The sequence below is a fragment of the Anguilla rostrata genome, chromosome 12 (assembly GCF_018555375.3).
Source record: "Anguilla rostrata isolate EN2019 chromosome 12, ASM1855537v3, whole genome shotgun sequence".
In the NCBI taxonomy this organism is placed as follows: Eukaryota; Metazoa; Chordata; class Actinopteri; order Anguilliformes; family Anguillidae; genus Anguilla; species Anguilla rostrata.
The window spans coordinates 14,630,353-14,653,550 of NC_057944.1; the positions used below are offsets into that span (position 1 = coordinate 14,630,353).

Consider the following 23,198-nt stretch of genomic DNA (forward strand, 5'->3'; position numbering starts at 1 on the left):
ATGAAATTATTCATTATTTGAACAATGTCCTCCGGTGGAAACTGTTCTGTTGGCTCTACCAAGCTCACACAAAGTAAATGAACCGTACCGGGCAGATTTATGGTGTATGCGCGGTTTGGCCAGTCAGATGCTTTCCTTGGGTTTTAGTTCCTCGTTGAGCTGCAGGTGCCTTTTCACTTGGCCACGCTCCTGACATTTAGCAGAATCCTCAGCATTTACATTCCAGCCCCCGGAGCGAGGAGTTCAGTCCTGACATGTACTCATGTACCACGTATTATGCAAGATCGAGAAAGGAAACAACAGTACAAGATTAAATGTGCTTCACGATAACTGTCAAAACAAGAGTGTATCAAAGAGCCGAGCGGAAGAAGAGAGCGTGCAAGATTATATAACTGCAGCAGGAACACCTGTTTCTCATGTAAATCAGTACGTGAATGTTTGGGTTCACCGCAACCTGAAATAAGGTTTTGTAACTCATCTACCAAGACAGGGGCCTTGTCGAGCCAAGAAATACGAGGACATGACATATGGAAAGCCTTCGAACCTTGAACGTGACCAAGTCACCAGAATGCGAGCCCAACACTTGTCAATACTGCTAGCCTTTAATAAAAGTCAAGCCTTTGACAGATGTCATTTTCAGAAAATTTATTGTGAGCACACATATTTAGGTTTTTACAGTAACTGAGCGGCAGGCTGTCTGTGCATCAAATTTTATGACTGTCAATATTTTTAACTAAAGCAGCCAAATTAAAAAAACAGTAGAAGTAAGTATTTTATCTAATACAGTAGCTTTACAAGCATTCACATGACCGAATGATTCTACAGATTTCTACTTTTTCTTCTTAAGCCCTAAAGAGTCTTAAAATATCAATTATAGAGGAGGGAGGTCTTCTTCATCCAATTATTATTATTATTATTATTATTATTATTAGTGACTTTCTACTTGGCATATATGTATTGCATTAATATGTGCCTGAGCCCTTTCCCCCTCACGCCTCCTCCAAACATGTGACACACGTACGCCTGCTTAATATCACGTTTTTCTCAGGACCTTGGCATTTCTCATGCTTTGTATTCTTCGCCTCCCATTCTGGCACTGTGGAAGTCTCTCTGTGTGGAGACACACACCACTCCTCCCTTTATGAGACCTCTAGCCTCTACACTTTCAGCCTTTTCCCAAAATCTATTTTCTCTCTCTCTCTCTCACTCTCTCTCTCTCAATCTATCTCTCTTCCTCCCCCCTCTCTCTCTCTCAGTCTCTCTCTCTCTCGTTGGCTTGGTAACTCTGTGTGTCCCTGTGGAGTCCTGGAGGTGCTCTCACCCCAGCAACCAGAAGGCAGGCGTTGGATATGCAGAGGGGAGGCACCGGCTGAAAACGGACTTCCTGGGGCTGATATTTTACCTCAGATCCCGCATTCAGTCTCTGACAACACCAGGCAGAGGCCTGTTCTGTTACTACAGCAACCGGCTTTTCACCGTCTGCAAACGTGAGGTGATGGCGTGCTCAGGAGTCTCCTTTCATAGACGGACACCCACAGCAAATGGCTCCCCGTCCTTCCAACGGAAGGGTGACCGTGTTCTCTTCACGGTCTCGGCGCCGCACACATTCCCATGCGAAAGGGCATGCTAATTTCTCCCCACAATCGCCCACCAGCAAACCTTGGCCGTTTCTTTCAGGCCCTTCCGAGAAGCCACCTTCAGCACAAATATCCACTTGGTGCTGAGAAAACTTGATTGTGTCTGTTCCTGACGACAGAGTGCTGTGAGAACACATCTGAGATGCTCCTGCCTGTGACCTGAATCTGGGTCCCACTCAAGCAGAGCCGATAAATACCTTTCAGAATATCATACAAATGTTTGTGTGTGTGTGTGTGTTTGTGTGCAATTGTGTGTGCGTGCGTGCGCGTGTGTGCGTGTGTGTGTGTGTGTGTGTGGGTGGGTGTGCGTGTGATGTTTTCATTGAAAGCCAATGTGCATTTTATGTAAACTGAAGCATCTTGTTTTTGCTTTGGTAAATGAAACCTTCATAAATGTATCATAAATGTGTTCCTGTATTAGAGAAAATAACCCCAAAGACAAAGTAAGGTACAATTGTCGTCTAAAAAAGCCCTGGCTCTCCCAGAATGAACACTGTCTACTACATACAGCAGATGCTAACAACTTTCAACCGAGGGTATTTTTGGGCAGGCCGGTGCTGTTTGTTCAGTTCAGACGGTGGCAGTGATTAGATCTTTAATATTCCTGTAAGCCGCGCTGTAGAACAGACGCAGGTGCTTTTCCCAGCGTCCCTCGGTGAAGCACGTCGGCAGTGCAGCAGAACCCTTATGTGGTCAGATATTCAGCCAGTCGCCCCCGAGCGCTCAGAGTCATGCAGACCCCCCTGTGGCCTGATAAGATGAAGCTCTCAGAATATCCTTCCCGGAATAATGGACACGGTGTATTTAGCATTAAATAGGCATCCGGTGAAAGGATTGATTAAAATTTATAGCTTACGGACACCAGTATCGGAGGCCAGGCCTGCATTCAGTACAAACAGACTTTGCTTTAATTAAATATGACAATATTCACCTGGCATCAGAGTAGGACACCGTGGGACATAAACAAAAGTGAGAATGCATCATTTTACTATATCTAAAATGCAAACAAAATGCTATTCATGTGTGTGGAAGAAAAGCTCCTGCAGCACGCATGATTGATTGTGTGTTATGGTCAAAGATTACAGGAAATATACCAATTCTGTAAACTCCCGGTTGCTTTTTCTTGTTTCCCGTCAGTGACCTCACTTGCCAAAACGAACGAGCCCGTCAACCGGGGATCCCCCCAGATTTATCTCAGGGACGGCACCCCAGTGAATGAGCTCATGCCCGGGCCTATTATTAGCGCCTGCTCGGGGAGCCAGTGCAGAGGCCGTGGAGAGGGAAAGGGACTCTGTGCCAGGAGGCACGCTGTGGTTTTCTGCCCCCAGCGCAGGGCCAAGGCTCTTTCAGCATCCCCGCGGTCTCTGCTGGGAGGAGCTGGCAAGACCCCAACGCAATCCTGGTTTATGACACTGTAAGAATCAGCTGCTGCTTTTCAGAACGAAGCATACAGCTGCCTGTTTTCGTCAAGAGGCGAAACCTCTGACGCACCTTCGCAATGTTCTCTATTTCTCCACTCCTAGATGTATTTTTTTAATGTATTTTTTTTTTGGTTTTTGTCCCTACCCTGCAGTGGGTAACCCTGTGGCCAGCCTATCCGGCGATAGTACAGCCCCTCAAGGATAGATCCACCAGCAGGATCCTCTGAAAGGTCACCAGGGTCGGGAAGAGGGTCCCACAGACAGTTCATCTGGAACATCTTGCCACGGAGGAGGATGACAACAGTAAACAGTTCCGAAAATCTGGCTTCGGTACGCCACAGATGGTTTAATATATTACTTTTTAATTGCCACTTTTCTCTGGCCATTATACTAGCATCAATTTTAATCAGAGTTCCAGGCATGGGAGGGGGGGTGTGGTAGGACAGGGACAGAAAAGGACCAGTGGAAATAACAGCTCAGAAACACACCTTCATGGATGTAATAGTATTGTGTGTACATAACATTCTGTCCTTTATAGAGAAAATGTCAGGAAGCCCATGGATTCTACCAGCATGTGGTTGCTCTGGGTCTTGGTTCATATCACATTTGGATTCATGAAGAGAGTTGGACCATCAAACCCCAAGCAAAATAGACCGTGAAGAGGTTAGGAGGTCGGTTCACAGGTAGTTCACTTGTGGGCGGCACTGCATTGAGTTTGCTGATGGAAACTTTCACAGATATATCTGCAATGTGCTTTGGCTATGCACTGTATGTTATGTGCAAATTGACAAAAGACAAAATGTTTTACAATGAAGAAACTTTTATATGACTCTGATACGTAAAGCATCGAGTAGATTTGATACTTTGATGAACGTGATATTTTGATGACCATGCGATACTTTGATGTTTCAGTGATAAATATACTACATGCATTGAGATAATCTGTGAGGCAAAAAAGTGATGGGAAAAAAAAACTGAGGTTAAACAGACTAATGTCTGTGATTAGATAACAAGAACACAAACACAAGCCTGGTACCTCTCCGAGTGACATTTAAGCCAGCATTACTCATAGCTCTTGTGTAATAACCCATTAATTATCCCATTGTGAAAATGTTTAGTTGTTTTGGACGGTGCGCCAACTTTGGTTTCTTTAATCATCATAACACGACCCTTGGTGTGAATGCAAACACTCCTTTGACCGTCCTGGGCTGGGAGACCAGGCCCGGTCCTGATCTGATCTTAATTATACGCGTGCTGCAAGAAGACAACTTTGATCCATCATTACTGCGGCTGGATGAAGCCCAGTTTGCCTCAGGATGCACAGGAAACTTGGCTTCGATGTTAATATGCCTCTTTCCTTAACGCTGATCCTTGCACCGTGTAGAAAAGAATCACGTTAATGTCGGAGGTAACAAAATAAGCACTATGTCCTTCCACAGCTCTTTAAAAACAACTTCACTAGACAGCATGACCCAATGAGGCATATTAACCTTTTTCAGACAGAAAAGGTGAACAATTTAAATTTATAAAATGCTACTTTTACTTTGAGCAGACCTCTTCTACTTAGCAGATCTTCTGATTGAGTTTGACTTTGGCTTATTCAACAAAAAATTATATATCCCTAATTATGATTATTATGATTATGATTATAATAAATAATAATAATAATAATAAGAGTAAAACTGATGCAAGAAAGACATTGGTTTGCTTTGTGTTCGCAGGCTTACCCATGAAGCAAATGGCAAACATTCAGTATAACACCTGCAGAAAAATAAAGTACATGGCACAATTCCCATTTCAATTTTTCAATTCAATTTTTTCAATTATCCATAATTGGAGTAAACTAATGGCTGAATCAAGGCACACCCTTATTTTCAACAGCAAACCGGAAAAAAAAAATCAACAGCAGCAGTAATAATGATTCAAAGTACTGTGCAAATTACAGATACACCTTCTGTGAATGTTTTAGCCAGGAAAACAAACACTAATCTATTCAGTTAAACACTCGAGGAAATGGAGGACTCACAAGTGCTGATGCTCTTGATGTAAAGAGGTCTAATCTGGGAATATCTTCCACTGAATGTGTTGTCTGTAGCACCTGTAAGATCCTTTCACAGTGGCATGTTGGAGTTGCTCTGGTCCTAAAAAATTTGGTATAGATAAAATGCTACTTAAATGTGAAACGTGGAATAAACAGCATTCAGATGCCCATTCAGCCATGCAATTTGTCCAACACAAATTTAACAGCTGGCTTTGAAAAAAAAATGTTTTCCAACCGGCCAAGACATGATTTTTTCAGCTTTGTTGCTCAGATTGCTTTGAACTGCACTCGGATTCAAAATTTTATACAAATTGTTTTATTTTTTTTATTTCCCTCTACCAGCGTTCCGTCCGTGAGTGCCAGTTTGTGCTTGGATGAACACAAGCAAGGGAAAAGCACCAATCTGCCAATCACTCCAAAAACAACCTGCCTTGGAGAGTGATGCCAGCAGATGTCTGGATGGAGGTAAAATGGCCTACACAACATGCTGTACATCACAGAACACAGGCCAAGTCAAGCTAGTTACTTCAACTGTAGCTCTGACAGATGGAATCAATGTGCTTGGATACCATACAGAAATATATTTGTCCTTTGTACCTTCTAGGTTTTGTACATTTCAAAGATTTTTGGGGGGTTCAGGCCAGTTTTTTTTTTTTGCGGAGTTTTGTTTTTCCACTGTAAAGCATTTTTCTGACAGCGTCAGTAAACATTGCTATACAAATAAAACTGAACTGAAGGCACAAAACACATAGACATATGTGAGTATGCCGTAAGCCTGGTGAGAAAGGTCAAATCTTGGTGAAGGGAGGGACAGGAGCCTATAAGTCTCAACAGTACAGTTACACACTCGAGCAATACACACGTGTGCCTTTTATTACAAAAACAAAAACTTTTTCCCTCAGATGGACTTAATTATGCTCACAAGGAACATCATACATGACTGAACGCAATCCATCCCACACAAACCCATTTAAATTTTTATTTGCATTTGATTTAATTCGATTTGATTTTATTCCCTTCTGATTTTGCCAACTGTGGCCAATTCTGTCCTAGTACTAAAATTATTTTCTAGACCCAAATGACAGGTTGGGCAGGAGTGAAGTGGCATTCCAGTGCAAGTTCTTTAGTTCTTTAACAAAACTGGAGCTTGTCTCTTGGATTATTAGAAGTAGCTGTCAGTCTAAATTTAAAAGGGTATCGTACAGACACATCACAGAGTTGTCTCAATGTTCCACTGAAATTAGATAATTATGTCATTGCAGTTACCTCAGTGTTCCATTGAAAGTCATGATGATGTCATCAGTTACCACGATGTTCCACTGAAAGGTATCTATCCAAAATGAGCAGGATACATGGGAGTTTACATACGATTACCCAAAGTAAGTAAGGTACAGGGGAACATGACAGATCTTGCAGAGGTGTTAGCAGAGTCTAGGAGCAAACAGTCCCTAAAAAAAAAAAAAATCACATTGCTGGCCAGGAGCCTGACAAAAACACACAATGTGCACTGGCCTGTACGCAACCTGGGTGTAATGGGTCAGTAACAAAATAATCAGAAAAGGAAACTATGCAATAAGTTATGAAGATGTCCTCAATCTATCAAACAAACCTATAAGGAGGGAAAAGTAGGTCAACCGGTTTTGAACGCCTTGCATTTGAAAAATCTGTACCAGCAATATTTTATTTTTTTCATCTGAAGGTTTAATAAGACCTAATTGTGGAAACTATGCATGTGCTAATAACAAATGGAATTTTAAAAGAAGCATTTTAAATGTTTCAGGAGGCGATGCTAGCATAACTGGATGCTCAAGTGGAAAAATTTCAGTTGTTCTGTCTGGTAAAAACGAAGCAGAATATAAACACCCCAGAGGCACTGGGCTCTTCTCCACACTCAGGAGTCTGACATCTGGGAGTCGCACAGAAGGACGAGGAGTTGTAGCCTATCAGAAGACTCTTGCTTGCTTACGGCTGAGGCGGTAACACAAAGACTCATCCGCATCACTCAACTCCAGGTGACATCACCTGCAGAAAGTGTGCGGGGGTGGACTAATAGCACAGATCGGTGCAACCAATTAGGCTAATCCCTTTTGTTTGATTCCAGTACACACACAGGCCTACATCACTGTGGACTGCAAGTACACAATTATCTGTCGCTAACAGATTTTAGTTTTAGCCCATCGATTTCTTTCTTAGTTGTGTGATCTACACCCTTTATATGAGTGAAATGAACCCATTTTGCACCATCAAAAGTAAAAATAAAGTAACTATCCAAGATAGCAACTCGAAACACCTTGCAGCAGACGCAATATACTTTTTAACATGACTAACACTTGATTTCCTCAATTGGCAACCTTTTGAGTGCACACATCTAAGAGATGCCCAGTGCCCTTATAATATTCAGATGCACAAACCATACATGTATCACCTACCTCAGCGGTTTGGCCATTTTGCATAGACACTGCAGGTAAACCACAGTATGAAACAGTGGACAAACCTTAAAAACAAAGGCACCCTCATTGGACAGAGCGGAGAAGGAAGAGATTACAAACGGACCATTTTTTGGATGCTTTTATTATTGCATGATGCAATTACCCGCACCAGAACAATTACCCGCACCAGAGACTGCTTATGTTGGCGTGTTCTACAACACAAGCACCAAACTACAGGATTCCCAACTGGCCTTAGCAATGTTAATGTTATTCAGGAGGATGGGACCATACAAGTCTGCCACTGTGGCAGCACGTATACAGATCATATGACAGATAATAGATTCAGTGCTTTATTGTAAAATTACTCTAATTCTGTATAAGGACAATACTCTCCTATGCATTTACATCAGCAGAGAGAAAAAGGCTTAAGGCTGTGCCCTTTTGGAAGGTGGAGAAAAATAAAGGTTTACTGTTGCATAGCAGTTTGAATCACAGGCATTGGGCATGTTTACACCATTACATGGTTAAGTGCAGTTCAATTAGAAACATCATTCAGCCAAGTCCACCTCTGAATGCAATTGCACGTTGCCAGGACAAACCGAGACAGACTGCATCCTCCTCACCAGACAAAACACGAACTTGGCACCCCCACTTTTCTCACTGGTCCCCACGGCGTAAGAAATACACCCCGAAACAGGACATCAAAGGGAAGCTCGTACTGTTCTCTGAAAGACTGAAGTGCCTGACCATATACCAATAAAGCTATCAAACTGGAGCTCAGCTTCATTGTGCGCTGTATGGCCAGCCACACCCTCTCCTTTTGTTCACGTAAAGAGACGGGTCATTCATTCACTAGGGTTACTTCACGGCCTTTTTAGAAAAGGCTTCTGAATGCCCGGTGAGTGATTTGCAGTGAGTGGCGAGGGAACGAGGGGTACAGAGAACACATCGAGGCGGATCGCGCTCGTAACCAGCCTTTCAAAGGCCGTCAGGAAAACTAGCTATTCTTCCACAGCCCGCTGCTACACTTCAATCACACGAGAGACTATTCAGAGACGTCATCAGTATACACAACAAAATAAATTAAATAATTTAACATGTATATAAATAGGAAGAGAAAGAAAGCAGGTGAGGCACTGTACGCAAACTGAAAACAAGAGATGATTATTATCCACACATTCACAAACTGGAACGTTGAAACGGCGTTACTTCCTTCAAAGCAGCGTCTCTCAAAACGAGCTTTCCGTAAGACACTTGGGTCCAAGAACCAGGGAAACCCCCCCCCGGCGGTGAAACACACTGGCTTCCCACAGAATCTGGGCTCGGAAAAAAAACAATTCACTGCAGCTTGGCTTTCACAACAACCATCACATGCGGCTTACTTTTTCTACAGGTATAGAAACCAGGAAATGAGGGTTGGCAAATGAAGCCGTATAAACAAAAACAATGCAAATATGCATGTAGGGACACGCCATGCCCCCACACCTGGGAGAAGGTACGCTACAGAACTGCCCATAGCTTTGATGCATGAATTGTAACATATTGTGCCTATTCAAGTCTTACACAATATTATTCATTTAGATAACTGACAAATTCTTGGTGAAGTTCATAAAAATCAAATGGAAAAAGTCATTCTTGCATAAATTCAGTATTGATTGCTAAGCACAAAGTTTCATAGCTGCTTGACTGAAGACTTCTGCTAGCATGACGGGCTCCACAAACATGGTGGTCTGTTTTTCATGCAGAGGCAGACAGAATTGTGCAACCCTTGCAGTTTCTGCTCAAGTGTGAGGCCTAAGAAACAGAATGCCAGGTGCTGATAATGCGCTTTAGACAGCAGCGCTCCCCCCCCTCCCCATCCCTCTACCCCCCATTGGAATGGTTGGATAGGTCCAAACGCATCCATGGAATAATTACAGCAGTTTGTACTACAAAGAGAAAGAAACCAACCAAAACCAGAGGCCCTTGGATGGGGCCTGGAATACAACCGTTAGATAACAAGGCAAACACACATGCAAACATTCCGCACTTGGACCAGCAAACGAGGCACGCGCACCCACACACGTTACATGCTTAGACCAGAACATGCCGGCGGGCTTCACCAAGAAAGGGTGGTTTGGTATCTAACGAGGAAAAAAGGCAAAACAGCCACGAGACACAAGAGCATGCCACTGCAAACATCGGGAAGAAGTAAGAATTAGATCCCTCTGACACCTCATCCAAACCCCCATCCAATAAATCCATGTTTCTTTAAGGGCAAGGCCAGGAAACATTGCAACAGTGTTAGGTTCATATGAAAGGGGTTTGCCAAAGGTTTAGATTCAGAGTGAAAACAGGGAGGAGATGGATCTGGGGAGGAGGGTCTCAAACACAGTCCATCCAAGCTCAGAATTAAACACTAGCGCACAGTAAGCACCATCAAGTTGCCTATCACTAGTACACAGTAAGCATAAATATCATAAATAGCACACAGTCGAGCTGCAGTGTGCAATGGGTAATGTAGTCTCTAGCTAGCAGATAGGAAAAGCTGTAATGGGAAAATTCAGTTCATTCAGAATACAGATTCTGAAGGTAGGGACACGTTGAACGAAGAGATTCTGTGAGCCTTCTTCAGGTACCTATACTCCTCATATTTTTCTTGATCAGCTGCCAAAGTATTAAGTGCTTGTGTGTGAGTTTGTGTGTGCTTCAGGACAGAGGGGTTCTGCCGTAGTTTCAGGCAGATGGCTTGTCCGTGTTCCTGGAGAGGCTGTCCAGCAGGGATTTCTGAAAGTCCTCGTCTGAGGACTCAGGAATCAGGAACTCCAGCAGCAGGTCACACAAACAGTACACCAGGTGCCTGCAGACAACAGGGGGAAGGTCAGAGGTCAAAGGGGAGGGTCAGAGGTCACACGCTTAAACTGGTACTGGATTTTGAATTCAAACCACTACAGCGCTTTGCACGGTGTGTTATTTTGTAAACGGTGCGCATGATCAAGAAAACCAAAGTGAGGAATTCAGAAGACGTGTCACGCACGCCCAGATGGCAGGTGATAAGAGCACTGAAATTAAGATCTAAAGACTTTCATAGTGGAACACAGAGCACATCGCACGACATTACACGCATGCCTTTATTCCATGTCACAGCACATGCTCGTTTGTTGGCACGCGTGCACATGTGCATGCACTGTAAGCATGCATGACGTGATGCACCGTGGAGTGTGCGCAGGTACAATGTCCCCATGAGTGGGTGAAATATGTTTGTGCTTGTGTACCTGTGGACTGTGTGTGCGAGGAGTGTGTGAGGGGGCGTGTACAATGCCCCCGCTAAGTGGGTGAAATATGTTTGTGCATGTGTACCTGTGGACTGTGAGGGGTGTGTGCATGATATACCTGTTTACGTTGGGGTCCTGAAGGGAGCCCAGCACTGTCTGCCAGCTCGATCTGTACTTGTCAGAACCCAGCAAGTCAGAGATGAGATCTGTAAACAGAGACAACGACACTAACTCAAAGGTCAGAGGAGATAACGGAAGCACAGATCTGCCAGGACGTGCGACTGCATGTGTTCTGCTGAGCTGAGATACACCAAGAGTCCATGAGAGTAGACACTACTGCATACTGTAGGTCACACTTCCAGGTGAGCCAACAGTACTACTGCAAGGGTGTCGCAATACTGCTCAGATTACTGCTAATGGAGCACAGCAGCTACCCATTTTTATTTTCTCCCATCACATTACCTTACAGACATTACATAACCAGTAATCTGAACCAAGTGAAAGCCACAGGCAACTATGTGATAAATGGTAATAGATTGGGAAGTGAGAAAAAGGCTTCCAGATTCTCTGCTTTTTTTCTGTTTTTCTGGCATTTTCCAGAACATCTTCATCTTCCTCTTCCTACTGCCCCGGCTGTGACTGTCCCTGCTGTCTGACTCATATACCACTGATCACCAATAAGCTCCCCTACCCTAAACCCAGCCACACCTCTTCAGTGTGAAGGAGCTGATCCATGATGGTCTAAGGGCGGGAGTATACGTGATAAGAAAGGGAACTCTTTGAAACAAGCTGCCGCATACAAATGTGCGGAAATTCATTGCGGCTTCAAACTGCTCGTGTAGGGGCAGATTCTGGGATTCTCCAGGGATGGCAGGTATTTGGTAGACCCAGGGGCTTGATCAGGGGATTCTGCTATTGAGGAGTTCTTGCATTTATGCACATTAATTATATTCCAATACTGTTGACAATGAACATCAATCTGAAAGGAACTACAGACATTTTTTCCATGCAACCATGAACAATTTTCACCAACTCTTCAGCCTGCACCTAATCATGTACCTCCTAGCAGTCGTAGACACAGATCATTTTCGCTGATCTTAGATCAGCCTCTCTCGGCCCTGGGAGATCTCCTGTCAGTCATTATGATCAGCGGCACCAACCGGAGAAGAGTCTCACTGACCTGGGATCAGTTTCATCAGGCAGTGCAGGGACTGCCGCCTGGTCTCGTCCTTCTGCTGCTGGCTGCGCTGGGGGCGGGGCTGGGTGGGCAGGACCCCCCCGGGCCACACGGCCTCCTGGAGCACGCGCAGGTACGTCACCCAGTACTGCGTGCAGGTGAGGTTAGCCACTCCCACATCCAGCCACCTGGGAATGAGTCACCTCAACCGTCAACACATACACCGCATCACCACGGAAACATGTCAAAACACACCCACCATATTCAGTCTTTTCAAGGTCAATCTGGGTCAATACTTTGCAGTAGGCAAAGAGGATGTATGTGCAATGTGGCCTCTACAGGGAAAGAGTAACAGCTGTACAGTAGCTGTCCAAAAATTTAGATCCTTAATTTTACATCTTGAGTACAGTGCGTCCTCCAAACTCGATAGCTGTTTTCATCTTGTCAGTCATCATGAGGCAAATTTGGCGATGAAAACACATTTATTCTTTCCACTTGCCTCCATGACCCCAGCTCTGGCAAAGTCCTCACAATCCACCTCCAGTGCTGTTCCCTCGCTTTAGTGCAGGGAAGTGATCACATTCACAGTCAGGAGCTCAGCACGAGAGCAGGTTTATCTCTGTCTGACTTTTTACATTTCTGCGTAAATCCCGCTTTTCCTGCGAAAACGAGCACCCACAGTTTCTGTTGCACATTTCCGCGCAGCGTGCTTTTTGATGAATGGGGACCCCGCTCGGTACGCTGCTTGATGGGGAGCCCGGGTGGCCCGCAGGAGTGTTGCCCTTGGCAGAGATGCACCCGGGTGCTGCCAATCAAGAGCGGCACCCCGCACCGCTCTCGCTGGGCTGAGATTTACAGCACAGCCCTGCGGGCGCTGGAGACGCGTGCTCATGCAGAGCACCAGGGGACGTAATCAGCGACTGCTCGCGCGGACAGACCACTCAGAACGCACAGGAACTTCATTTTAAAAAGCACTGAAGAAAACACGTTGAGCAACCGGCCTTAAAATGGCCTCTGGACACAGTGCGGTAAGTGTACCCACGTTTCCCTTTCACGGCTCCTAAACGTCAAGCCGACGAAAGGCCATACATTCAGACTGCATTAGTTCGGATAGAGGCAGAATGTAAAACCCACCAAACTTTAAATAACGCATCGCAGATGTCGTTACACAACTGCTCCAAATTAAAAAGGTAAGTACGTCATTGAAGCGCACATTTCCTGGTTCTTCTTGATGTTTCTTGGATCGTCTAATTAAATTATCCCATCAGATTGCTCTCTCTCCTCGTCGCTGGCTGTAAGTCATGTGGCCCGGGCCTGGTCCTGAGGTCGCTCTGCAGTGCAGAGAGGTGGGGGGGGGGGGGAGCCCCTCCCCACGGTTGCATAACAGCGGTGCTGCCAGAGACATCAGATAGTGACGTCCTTCAGGTCTGCGTCTAACTGCAGCCAAGGCCCGGGAGATAATGCTATTTCAGAGCCAGCGGAACGTTCCAGAACGAACACGCACAAGATTGATATGACCAATTACCACTTAAGACATGCCCTGCGGGACTCCGAAGATAAGTTTATGCATTACATGTACAGGAACGAGGCCACTGCGGTTCAAAGTGCAATAACCAGCCATTATGTAATTGTGGGTGGGTGGGGGGGAGGTTGAGAGTTGCGAAAAACATACATGACTAGACTTTAAAAACACCATTCTGTGACAATGGAAAAAAAGATAAAGTCTTTGGCTAGACATATTCTGCATTTTAAAGGGCCTTTAACTTGTCATACATCATGCATTAAAATAGACATTGGGTTCTATGTGCGCTGGACCAATAAATTACATGTATAAACTGGGCCAGTGTTGTGGATTTAGGCATACAGACTGAGCAAATGCTGCAGAGTTAAGCATATGAACTGGGCCAGTGCTGCAGAGTTACGCATGTAAACTGGACCTTGACACTTGACGTGCTGGTGATTTAAGTCCTCCTCGAGCTTCAGTTACCTGGTTTATTTTTGTCTCCGCTTGTTAAATCTGTGTGAAGGTGGGCAGTGATATGTGTCCATTCAACACTGCATTCCAAGCAGAGACAAGCTCCTTAAATCACTCTTATGCAATTACGCTGGCAAAGCCACACACACACACACACACAATTTCAAACGACACCACCTCTAATAGACCATCTAACCACAACCTGTACAACACGCCATTTCTAACCAAGCACAACAAGCTTCATGGGAGCTACACCCTTTCTAACCACACTGTCTTCATACATCTCCTCCATCCGTATCCTCTGCCTCAATGCCTCTCATCTTGCACAGCTGGCTTGATTGCCAGGCAGGAGACCCAGTAGGACACTTCTGGGTTCAGTCAAAACCCAACAACTGAAAGTAAAGAACTAAAAAACAAACAAAAAAATACTTTATATTGCAGCAGTCTGCTAACGGAGAGCAAATAAAAAAGCAGGCCTGTTTCATCTTGGGTCAAACAGCCCTGTGCTGCTCATCCAGAAGACTGCTTTCTGGGTGAATGACCTGCTGGAGAAGAATACGTGCGCACTGCATGCTGGGATGTTTTTCTGCTTCGTACATATGTGGGCGTGATGCGGTCTGTAAGACACAGTCACCGCACACACGTGTGCCTCTTTCCCAATAAACTGTGTTTAAGAGGCACCACATGCCGTGCCTCACGAGTGTGTCCTGGAGTCGCTCCGTGTCCCGATATGACCGGGCCCTGAAGCCAGGAGAGCCAATAGCGGAGTGGCACGCACCACGGGAGAGCTAATAGCCAAGTGGCACGCACCACGGGAGAGCTAATAGCCAAGCGGAATGCACAACCGGAGAGCCAATAGCAGAGCGGCATACACCACAGGAGAGCCAATAGCAGAGTGGCATGCACCACAGGAGAGCCAATAGCAGAGCAGCATGCACCACAGCAGAGCCAATAGCAGAGTGGCAAGCACCACAGTAGAGCCAATAGCAGAGTGGCATGCACCACAGGAGAGCCAATAGCAGAGCAGCATGCACCACAGGAGAGCCAATAGCAGAGCAGCATGCACCACAGGAGAGCCAATAGCAGAGCAGCATGCACCACAGGAGAGCCAATAGCAGAGCGGCATGCATCACAGGAGTGGCCAGCGCAAAAGAGTCATGTGCGCAACAAAGAGTCACGTGTGCAACAAAGAATCATCTGCACAACAAGGAATCATATGTGGAAGGAGGAGTTATCTGGGCAACAACAAGTACCCTTAAGGCACAAATAGAGCCATCTGTACTATCAAGGCTACAGATCATAAAATCAATGGTATTTAAAATGAAATACTTAAAATGATTCCAGATACATTGCCTTTTGTGTTGATTTTATGCTATTTTTCCAGCCATTAAACTTTCATAAATCATGGTTCTTATGTACACCCAAAATTGGCAATTGGTCTTGGAATGAGAGCAAACGGTGACTAGTGTCTGAACACAGAAAAAGAGCCTTGTTTCTGTGGGAGTGAGTCAAGGACAGAAACAGAGCCTTGTTTCTGTGGGAGTGAGTCAAGAACAGAAACAGAGCCTTGTTTCTGTGGGAGTGAGTCAAGAACAGAAACAGAGCCTTGTTTCTGTGGGAGTGAGTCGGGGACAGAAACAGAGCCTTGTTTCTGTGGGAGTGAGTCGGGGACAGAAACAGAGCCTTGTTTCTGTGGGAGTGAGTCAAGGACAGAAACAGAGCCTTGTTTCTGTGGGAGTGAGTCGGGGACAGAAACAGAGCCTTGTTTCTGTGGGAGTGAGTCGGGGACAGAAACAGAGCCTTGTTTCTGTGGGAGTGAGTCGGGGACAGAAACAGAGCCTTGTTTCTGTGGGAGTGAGTCGGGGACAGAAACAGAGCCTGGTTTCTGCGTGCATCAAGACGGCACAGCAGCAGACGGAGTCCCTTCAGGTAGGCGTGCAGAAGACGACAGACCAAAGAGAACAAAGCTCCGGCATGTGCGGGGAGTAATCACCTTCATCCCATTGGCCAGAATACCATCACAAACCGCAGACCTGCATCTGCAACCTGTCCCGTCTCTGTGGAGCTGCCCGCCTGCAAAAACGGGCCCTGTTTTGCATTTTCTTCTTTATTGAACCCACATGCAGGCCTCCTGTTGACAGGGTGCCAAACGCTGGAGCAGTCTGCCACCCCACAAAGCCACCACAGGCCATGCCCTCGCCCTCACCCTCACCACCTCTCCTCACACACAGGCATATCACACGCCAGAAGGCTAATGGAATTTAATGTTTAAGGTCATTAAAACATGTTATACGACTCAGTATTATACAACATTAATTAGACCAAGATGTTAAATATGGATAAAGAGGAAAAAAATAAATACTCACAAATGCAGGAAATGAAAATATCAGAAAGCTAAATACTCAAACACAAGTTTCAATCATGTTCAACACACCTTTCACCGCTCAAACTACGTAGAAACTGTTAATTTCCAACCACCAAAATGCTAAATGTGGTCAACATTACATGCAGGTACTCAAAATCATATTTAATATTTTTTATTTGACATTATTTACACTAAGAGAGCTTCCTACTTGTGACAGAACAGGTTGAAAGAAATATAGACCTACAGCTGTATAAACAGACTTGCATATATATTGTGTTATATTACCTTGTTATTGGATATGAGATGGATGAAACACTGACTTACATTTCTTTTCTCTACTGCACATGACATTGTATGTTATTGTCCAAATTAAGAAAAGGCAGTTTTAGGTCAAACCTTCAGACGGTGTGACAGACTGCATCTTCACCTCATCATTCAAATGTGGGTGGAGCCAATGGCTGCACTCCCAGGGGCTGCTGGGATATTTTTATCTGAAAGGACCTGAATAACTACAATATTGGCGCAAGAGATAATGTAAGGCAACTGAATAAAGCAACACGCCGTTGGACATCAACAGCAGTGCATTGCTGCAAGTCGAGGGTCGTGTTTGTTAAGCACAGTCCATTCTGACTAGCGGCTACGTCAGGGACTTGTAGTGGGGAAGCACATTTCTGAAGCTCGGAGGAGTGGAAAATAGCGCAGTCGGGCAGTTAAACAACACCCCCTCCCCCCCCCCCCCCTTCCTTTCACAACTTTAATGGGGGACTTGATTTCTTCTGACACTACAAAAATATAAACATGATAACTATATTCCACTTGGAGCACGTCCTAACTGGCGGCGGGGCTTCGCTTGGAAAAAGTGACGGTGTGGCGTAACGCCGTGTTGGGCGGGTGGAGGACAGACCCGCGTACAGCCGGCCAAAGGAGGCGAGGTTAAGAGGCGAAGCGGGGGCCTGCGCGACCAGGCCACTGCCTCTCCTGCCGACTGCCGTCCAGCACGCCAGACCCAAAAGAGCCTCCCCCAGGAACAGGGCCGGTGGAGCCCAAGTTCGAACCAACATTCTTCACTAAAAATGAATAGCCTGCTATTGGTAAACAGTCCTTACAGCTGAATGGTATTTTCTCTTTCTTTTAATAGGCTATCTTATGCCACCTTGACCAATAAGGGGGGCAGAAGGAAACGGCTTCAGCAAAGAAGAAGCCAGTACGGATCAGAATGTACAGTAATCCAGGTCCAAGGTGTGTGATCGTTATGCAGAAACGAAATATTAACATGTCCTGCCAGTGCTGGTGTAGGTTTGTCATGACTGTGTTTTTTTCACTGTGCCAGATAGAAATCACATACTCATGGCCCATTTTGGCCACGGCCGAGTCCCCCACATTTAATAAGTTCCACGATAAATCCCGTTATTAGCCAATCACATAAACATGGAACCTGAAACTATAGTCGATACGCCAAAATTCTAGAGAAAAAATAATACAGGGATTTAGTCTGGCACCAGACTCCTGATAGTCCTGATTTTTTCACATAATAAATAAAATACGCAAGTCTGTTGGTCCGTTTAAAAAAGAAATTAAAAAATAATAAATAAACTAATGGCAAACAGGGAAGATGAGAAGGAAAGAGCCACGTCTGGAACCCAGCACCCTGCACGCTTTAAACAGCGACGTCCCGAGCGATCCGCCCAAAATTCCAAGCAGACCTGCCCTGCAGAGACCAGCAGCTAATCCCCTGAATGCTAACACATCTTTAAACACTTCTGATCCTGCATATTTCTGCTCCGTTTATGCAGCTTGTTAAGTTTTTAGGTTTTTATGCTTCTCTGGACTGAGGAGAGAAAAAAGGAGAAGACTGCATGTAGGGTGAAATAAAAGAGGAGGACCGGTGGTGTGTGCCGGCACGTATCCATGGTGACCAGGGTGCCCCCGCCAATCCGTCGGCAGTTTTGGCAAACGGAAAGGAACAGCCTGTTGTGTTTGTCGATCAAGGGGAACCGTGTGAATTTATTCAGGTGAATGATCAAACTCCGCTAGAGCTAGTGTCCAGCCAGGCTTGCAAAAGCCATCACATGCAAATGCTAACAAACTGTTCCCATTCGCATCAGAGTGATTCATCTGTACCAACACAGATCAAAGACACAAACGCCAATGGCCATTTTCCCTATTGTCAGTATGCCCTGGGTCTGGTAGAGTCCAACCACAGAGCGCAGGGCGCAGGGCGCAGGGCACAGGGCACAGGGCGCAGGGCGCAGGGCACAGGGCGCAGGGCAACGACCACGGAGCACAGGGCAAAGGGACAGGGCTGAGCACAGGGAAAAGAGCCGAGCACAGGGCACAAAGCTGAGCACAGAGCATAGAGCTGAGCACAGAGCACTAAGCTGAGCACTGGGCACAGGGCACAGTCGTGACAGCCCATGCGCAGGGTCCAAGCCCACGGGTTCGTTTGATTCCGCCTTTGATTCCAAAGAGAAGGAAAGAAATCAAACAAACACATATTTACTGACTGGAGTGCCTCGTCAGTACCTCTAAACATATGCCCAAACTGCCTCCAGATGGCCCCGTCGCTGGTGGCTGACGAGGCTAATCCCCGCTACACACCAAGCATCCCACACAGATGAAACGAAGAACACCGGAGTGGATCTCAGCTGCAAATCATTCACCCTGGAGAACCTCATCTTGACCCTGACCCAGAATGAACCAGGGACTCTCACTGCACACCTCCACTACCAGGCTGCAGAACAGGCCCCGATAAGCCTTCGTCACGTGCGGTTTCACACCCGCACCTACCAAACGCTGGGGAGAAACCGTAAACGATTCCCTCACAAAGGCCTCCAGTGTTCCCCACTGCAGTTTCCTCATCTATACCTTGGTGGATACTTGGAGATTCATGGCTGATAATATAGTACATATAACCAAACCAAATGAATTTTCCACACAATTTCTTTTGCAATTTTAGTGAGTAAAACTTTGGGCATGCTTGGTAAATCAAACTTTACCTGGTAATGGTTATATTGACCTTTAGTGAGGACCCAGCTAAATAACTACATGGACAGCAAACACAGAAGAACTTTCAGGAAGTGAGAAACAGAATGCAGCATATGTGATTATGCTCCAGTTCACAGTCAGGGACGGTGCTTTACTAAACACCCAAGTGGCCATCTTACATTTCTGAATAAATCCTCAGCTTGCCATCTAAGAATGAGACTACCCTTGGTCTGAATTTGATCCCGTCTCACACTCGTTTCTTGTGTACTTTATCATTATCCCGTTCCCTTTGTGCTGTATAGCCCCCTGTCTTTCCCACTTCATTTCCCATAGTCAAACGCTGTAATGTGTGTGTGAGAGAGAGGGGCAGCAGTTTGGGGGGGGTTGGGGGGAGGGGGGGAAGAGTTAGACGGTGGCAGGGCAGTGAGCGGTGCTTTTCAATCTCCTGTGGGCAGTTAGAATGCAGGAGAGGGCCAATTTCACACCTGCTACCCCCAGGGGCCCATTCCCAAACCCTAGCACCTCCCGCCATAATTAAAAAAGCCCACCTGATAGGGCCTGGACAACGACACCACAATCCCGCACTGGCAGGGGGGGCACAGGAGCCATTATACACTGACTTTAGCACGGCGGGGCATGGAGGGCAAGAGGCACCCACAAAAGCGGATTTTGGGGCGACATTATAAAGCGCATTCGGGGTCCGACCTCACTACAGGGGCAGGCCCATTCAATCTAGCAGACTGAAGAGTGTGAAAACGGAGAATGCACAAGGGGGGGGGGGGGGGATAGGTGTGGGTGGCTCTGGATGTGCTGCCAGTCACATAAACACCATGGTAACATTGTGCTCATGTGATCTCAGGGAAACTAACTGATCTGGAAGGGTGATGGGTACATGGCTTTCTCCCACTCCATGAACGGTCTTCTGTGGTCACAGTGTCAGCTAAAACAGGCCTCAGACTTCACAAGAAAGAACACAGAACACAGATAAGCCCAGAGAGCACTGCAGAACACACCGGCGGGGACGTTTATTAATCTGAACACACGTACAGGGCCAGTGGGTCCAACATCTCAAACACCGCGCACACCAATACAAGATGTTGCTCGTATCATTGTCACACACCGGCCTGCGAATTAGCAGAGCGGCATTTCTCAGTGTGTGCTGCCACCTAGTGGTAAAGGTCAAATGTACAGGACGGGACAGCAAGAACTGCAAAAAAACCTGAAAACTAACATTTGAGTGCAGCAGCGATCGACACAACGCCAAAACAGCCTTGCTCATACGTACTCGAAAGGGTTTGTTTTTCAGAATGGGAGCATGGCTCTCCCCTGCTGCCTCACAGGTGCAGCTGCTATCAGTCTCTTTCTCAGAATTGAGTGTCACAAACACGGCGACCGACGGGGCAAACCACCGTAAGCATCGGAACGCCTTATAAGAGCGACCTTCATTCTAACGGCCTCCGCCGCTCGTTTTATTGCATCGCTCAGTGAAGGCCTTCAGTGCCGCACATTTCCGATGCTATTAACGGCACACACAGCGCGTTAAAAGCGGCCCGGGCCCGGACCATAACGGCACGAGCGGGAAGACATTCGAGCCGGCTAAACAAGCCGCCCAGCTGGCGCTAATGATGCTAATCCCAAAGCCAGCCCAAACAAAGGGAGTCCGTTCCCGGCAGGGATGCCACTGCCGACCGCAGACCGACCGACCGCAGACCGACCGTGCTATATTTGGGGCCCGACCGCTTTCCGGTCAGAGCGCTATTAAAACCGCGTCCGCGGCCCGAGCGCTCCGGGGTCTCTGCGGCCCGGCCGCGTTTCCGTGGGGATAGGACCGCGACGTGCCGGCCGCACCGAGCCGTCCAATCACGGGAGACTGGGCCTTACGGGCGGGGCGGCCCAGGCCGCGAGTCACACGGAGGGACTCTCCTTGCCTGAGATGGAGGGCTTTGAGACGGAGAACGATGGAGCCCCTCCCACACACGCCCCCGTGCCGAGGGGGGCAAAGAGGATGCGCGATGAGTCAGGAGCAGGGTTAAGAATTCAGCTCACTGTACGGGAAACTGCAGCCCACTGAACAGTTCCACACAACAGCAGCTTTCCAGACTCTATGACTCGTGATGATTTACTCTAAACCAGGACAGGGCTAGAGCTCCACTACACACAGACACAGATGACACGCAGACAGACAGACAGACAGACGGACGCATGCGCAGGGAGACGCAGACGTGGACAAAAGCAGATCCAGGCAGTCGCAGACGGAGATGGACACCCCGAGAGACCCAGTCCAGAACTCCATCTGGCCGCCTGAGACCACAGCCCAAACGTTGCTGGGATTACACAAATCTCCAAACGTCCACACCAATCCAAATCAACTGCTCTCTCGTTGTTTTCCACACACGCCCGTCTGTGCGTGTGCGTGTATACATGTGCGCATGGTTAGACGTTTAGTGTCGATAGCCTGTAGCAGTAAACAAACGCACCGCTCTGACGTATGAAATTCTCCGCATGCTTTAATCTGCGCGAGATAGCATGCGATGCAAAAAAGCGCTCTCTCGAAAACCAGATGTTGACCACACTTAACTCCTTCAAAAAAAAACAGAAAACAAATTTAAAAACGAGCTAGCGGTCTGAGGCTCCCGATAGCGCACCAGCGCTGCCTTGCACTCCCTCAGCCTGAGAAACGGACCCGGCGGTTTGCCGGGGACACGGGGGCGGCCTTGCTGTGCGCTGATAACCAGCTAGGCGAACGTAATATCAGCCATTAGGCCATTTCAGTGTGACATTTCCCACCAAACCACCCCCGCACCCGCCCACCCCAACCACCCCAACTTCCACTCAACACTCCCATTTCACCACCCCTCCTCTCCAGGCCCCCCACTATGACCTAAACTGACCTCTGGAAGTTTCTGGTAAAGGGAGGCTTAGGACAGAGACACACCTCCTTTGGGGGGTGGGGAGGGGTGGGGGGGGACACAGCCGTTTCCTAAGCTGTCCCAGACTCAGGTAGGGACGTGGGGAGAGATGTGTGTGGAGAGCAAAGGGCAGGACCAGGAGTGATTGAGTGGCACACAGTGCTAATATTACCCCACATATCGGGTTTCTGGTCATGCAGGAATCTAACAATATCCTCTGCAGACACCGGCATTCGCTGGGTTTATCACATCCCATGGCTGAGGACCTCTGTATCCACATATGAATAAATACCATATCATTAACTTATTTTCTGGAACCACAAACGAATGGTTTATGCACAGTAATTCTGCCCACTACAGCTCAGTAAAAGGAGTGAATCTCAAACTCTAGCCCTGGCGGGCTGCAGCGTCTTTAGTTTTATGTTTTATGGAGCACTTATGTGCTCAAAGTCACTGATTGGCTATGGAGTGCATACGCCTCACTTCCAGGCCTAAATATTCTAATGAGTGAAAGATAACCACAAAAATCTGTAGAGCCCGCAGCTTTCCAGGAACACAGTTTGAAATCCCTGGTTTCGGGTTATCCCTGACGTTAATTAAAGAGGCTTGAAAATACCTTTCAGCACATTGTCGCACCCCCATTTCTGGCCACAAATAATTCTGGCTTTCTCTAAACACAAAAAGCAGCACTGCAGTCCTAATCATTTGAATAATGAAGCCTAATTTTCCACAGCGAAGAATTTCACTTCTTTGTAATCAAGGATTATCAAAGAAACAAGGCACTGCTTTTCACTTAAGGGCATTCAGTGTGCGTGCATGAGACAGCATGAATACATTGTGTGTGCATGCGAGTGAGAGTGTGTGCGCGTGTGTGTGTGTGTGCAAGCCTGTGTGTGTACTCATGCGTGTGTGTATCTGTGTGTGTACTCGTGTGCACAAGACCAGTACAGTTATTACATTTCTCTGGCATTAATCCCTCCATATTGCACTCATGTTTGAGTTGGA

General features: G+C 46.7%; 1 protein-coding gene across 2 annotated transcripts in view; it reads right to left on the minus strand.

Moving 5' to 3' along the window:
• Positions 1 to 7,652: 7,652 nt before the first annotated feature.
• The window catches only part of snx19b (sorting nexin 19b), a 30,103-nt gene continuing 14,557 nt past the window's right edge, over positions 7,653 to 23,198 (minus strand). For both annotated transcript variants that reach the window (XM_064301560.1, XM_064301561.1), the window contains exons 10-12: positions 11,963 to 12,147; positions 10,901 to 10,988; positions 7,653 to 10,367 (exon numbers count right to left, since the gene is read on the minus strand). In XM_064301560.1, coding sequence (XP_064157630.1) covers positions 10,244 to 10,367; positions 10,901 to 10,988; positions 11,963 to 12,147 — 397 coding nt within the window. In that variant the 3' untranslated portion in view covers positions 7,653 to 10,243. The remainder of the gene's footprint in view (positions 10,368 to 10,900; positions 10,989 to 11,962; positions 12,148 to 23,198) is intronic.